The 3,619-nt window shown below is 43.7% G+C and overlaps 1 protein-coding gene across 1 annotated transcript; it reads right to left on the bottom strand.

Moving 5' to 3' along the window:
• Positions 1–1,033: 1,033 nt before the first annotated feature.
• On the bottom strand, positions 1,034–3,394 carry LOC132798003 (uncharacterized; the record flags this gene model as incomplete). The annotated part of the gene is made up of 2 exons (XM_060809732.1): positions 3,041–3,394; positions 1,034–2,552 (listed from the first exon to the last, which is right to left on the bottom strand). Coding segments are annotated over exons 1-2 (1,873 nt in total), but the record flags the coding sequence as incomplete, so codon positions are not given.
• Positions 3,395–3,619: the final 225 nt, after the last annotated feature.

Raw genomic sequence — 3,619 nt, forward strand, 5'->3', positions numbered from 1 at the left:
CAAATGCAATTTTATATAATATGTGTTTATTAATTTGTAAGACGTTTTTAATTGATATTAAAGTTTATAAACATATTAAGTTTATTGTTAAACGATAAAACAAAAATCCCCAAAAAAAAATAATTGTTAAATTGAATTGAAACAGAAAAACACAAAACAAAAAATGTACAAAAGAATTTTTAACAACAAGTTTATCAAGAAAACAAACAATAACAAGCAACAACAATATAGCAAAAATGCTCACGAAAAAAACGAATTAACTTAACTAAATGCAGAAAAGAAATTAATAAGCCGCACATTTCAAAGATCAAATATACAAAAAAAAAAATGATATTCTCAAATTGCAAACAACAAGAACAAAAGTGAAAGCAAAATGATATATTCTTTTTAACAAGTTTATCAAGAAAACAAACAATAACAAGCAACAACAATATAGCAAAATGCTCACGAAAAAACGAATTAACCAAGGGGACGAACTGCAGATGGTCGACGATCAGATGGTCATATCGGGCGAAGAGCAAATCGATAAAGTAATTGAGCCTGTTGGCACCGGATCCGTGCCTTGGTTGGTGTGCCGTTGCTCGTACTTCGAGCAATCCACTAGTCGAAAACAACAACTTGTAGTGGATCAATATTTGCTGAAATCTTTATTATTTTCATTACATTATTTACATTTCATTATAATTTCATAATTTTACTTACATTCGTGCTCTGCGCACACCTTCAAATCCCTATTTTATTGTTAACAATTATTTGCCTCTGCTTGGGCTCAAATACAAATTCAAATTAAATCACGCTGCCGAAATTTGCAGCTGCATTGCTACTTCTAGCGAACGTAACGGTGAAATTCCAATGCACAAAAGAGAATCACCGATTACAAATGCCCAGTAGGAAATGCGCTGGCAAAGCCCCAGTAGAAAATTTAGTTCGCCCGCCAACATTCCCCACCCCGTAATTCACTAGCATTCGCGTTGTGTATTACCAATTTTCAAATCTAATTTGGCTAGCTTTACGGCGGGGCGAGTCACAATACCTTCTGGAGTGCGCACTACGGCACTCCGTACCTGACCGTCTCTCGATCGGTGAACATCTACCACAACTCCTTTGGGCCAGCTGTTTCGTTTGCCATTCTCATCTGCGATAACAACAATGTCATTCACGGCGATCGAATCTGGCGGCGGTTGGAACCATTTGGTACGACGCGTAAGCGTTGGTAGATATTCTCGAATCCATCTTTTCCAGAACTGATCGGCTAACTGGCTCGAAATTCTGAATCCTTTGGCAAGCTTGTCACCGTTATGGATTTCGCTGTCTCGTTCACGAATTCCACTAGAGTGGCCCAAGAGGAAATGGTTCGGTGTAAGCGCTTCTGAGTCTGCCGATCCCAGTGGTACATATGTGAGTGGGCGTGAGTTGAGAATACCCTCCACATCAGCCAACGCAGCACGAAGCACTTCTTCTCGCAATCCACCAGGCGGCAAGATCTCCGTTAGAATGGACTTTGTTGAGCGTACCAATCTTTCCCATGCACCGCCCATGTGCGGTGAGCCTGGCGGAATGAACATGAACTCCATTTCTGGGTATTTGGTCTCCACATCCCTGGTCGATATACGCTCCACTTCATCTTTTAACACTCTACTCGCACCTCGGAAGTTAGTCCCATTATCGGACATCATTCGTCGCGGGCAACCACGTCTCGCTATAAATGCCTTTAGAATACAAAGAAAAGAGTCGGTTGACAATGACGTTGCAATATCCAGGTGTACGGCACGAATTGTGAGGCATGTGAACAGAACACCCCAGCGCTTCTCGTGCCGTCGTCCAACGATGATGTCGATGGGCCCAAAGTAATCCACTCCTGTATAGGTGAACGGCGCCATGTGGTGCGCCAAACGCTCACGCGGTAGACTTCCCATTTCTGGAGGCCTAGGACGCGCGCGCCTCATCCGGCATGCTGGACAAGTTTGAGAAACCTCTCTCACCAAGGCTCTCAGACCAAATATCAGGAACTTTTGCCGTAGTTCATTGACCACGATCTCATCGTACAGATGATGGTACCGGCGATGATACGACTCAACCAGCAGAAGTGTAAATCGATGTCTTCTTGGTAGGATTATGGGTCGCTTTAGGTTTACTTCGACTCCTTCTATTAGGTCGATTCTTCCCTTGACGCGCAGTATGCTTACTTCGTCCAAGTACGGAGAGCATTTGAATAGCTTGCTCTTCCGATCTATAATACTGCTTCCCATTTTCAAGCATTTCATCTCGCTGAAATACTCGGTTTCCTGGCACACTCGTATTAGAATGATATCCATCTCGATTGGCCGCTCAAGTAATAGTAACTTCTTTAATTCCGATCCCATGCTCTTCTTGACAATAGATCGCAAGATATCCAATACTCGCAACTGTGCGGCTCTTAATCTCTCCAGTTTGCTGAATCTTTCTGGGTCTGGTGAGATACAGCTCAAAGGTGACATGGCTTCCAATTGCTCTTCGACGTGTTGCAGAATAGTATGGCTATGTTGGCTCGCATCAATGTTCATCTGCGGCCACTGAGAGTCATCCGAATATAGAAATTGAGGCCCTCTGAACCACCTATTCGCTTCGTTAATGACAGGCGTTCTTGTCCATTTGGTACCATCGTCGGCCACATTTTGCGCTGACGGGACCCATCTCCAGTTACTCACATCTGATCCTTCTAAGATTTCGCCAATGCGGAGTGCAACAAATTGGTGAAATTTACGAACATCCGAACGTATCCAGAATAGAACGTCTCTAGAGTCTGTCCAGAATACTTTCTTGTCAACGTGTACTGACATTTCAGACTCGATACATCTGGCCAACCTCAGTCCCAAAACAGCAGCCATGAGTTCCATGCGAGGTATCGAAATTGGTTTCAATGGAGCAACCCTTGTTTTGACGCTACAAGGCTGCAATGAACTTGATCGTCTACTTCAGCTCGGATGTATACGACTGCAGCGTATGCATTAACACTCGCGTCTACAAATGTATGCATTTCCAGACATCTAGCTGCACTAACTCCTTTTAAACATCGGGCTATACGCAGATTGTTTAACGTTGGCACCAAATCCAACCAACGACGCCAGTCTGCCTCGTCTTCTTCTTTGAGCGGCTCATCCCATCCGACTCCACTCCTCCATATATTTTGCAGAATGATTTTTGCGCGTATGTTGAAAAATCCAACAATTCCAAGGGGGTCGAATATGGTCATAATCATGCTCAGGACGCGGCGTTTAGTTGGCCGACCATCCAGAGCCTTTGCGATCGTATCTGGCTTCACCATAAACGTTAGACAATCTTCTCCAGGTTGCCACCACATGCCCAGAACCTTTTCCGGACCAACGTCTGGGTAACAAATTGGCTTGTCCAACATGTCATATCTATTCTCAAGAGCACAGACCACTGCTTGAGAATTGATGTCAGTGTCGCATGTCAAATCCTCCATCAGCATGAATTAGTTTTACAGCCTGGGCTAGCTTTGTCATCTCAGCTACTGAGTCCACAGACTGAAGCCAGTCATCGACGAAAGTGTTGCCGCAAATGGCTTTTACGGCCTCGGGATATTCAGCTTCATATCGTTGAGCATTGCGTTTCAAAA

This window comes from Drosophila nasuta, unplaced genomic scaffold, assembly GCF_023558535.2.
Source record: "Drosophila nasuta strain 15112-1781.00 unplaced genomic scaffold, ASM2355853v1 ctg55_pilon, whole genome shotgun sequence".
NCBI classification, from domain to species: Eukaryota; Metazoa; Arthropoda; class Insecta; order Diptera; family Drosophilidae; genus Drosophila; species Drosophila nasuta.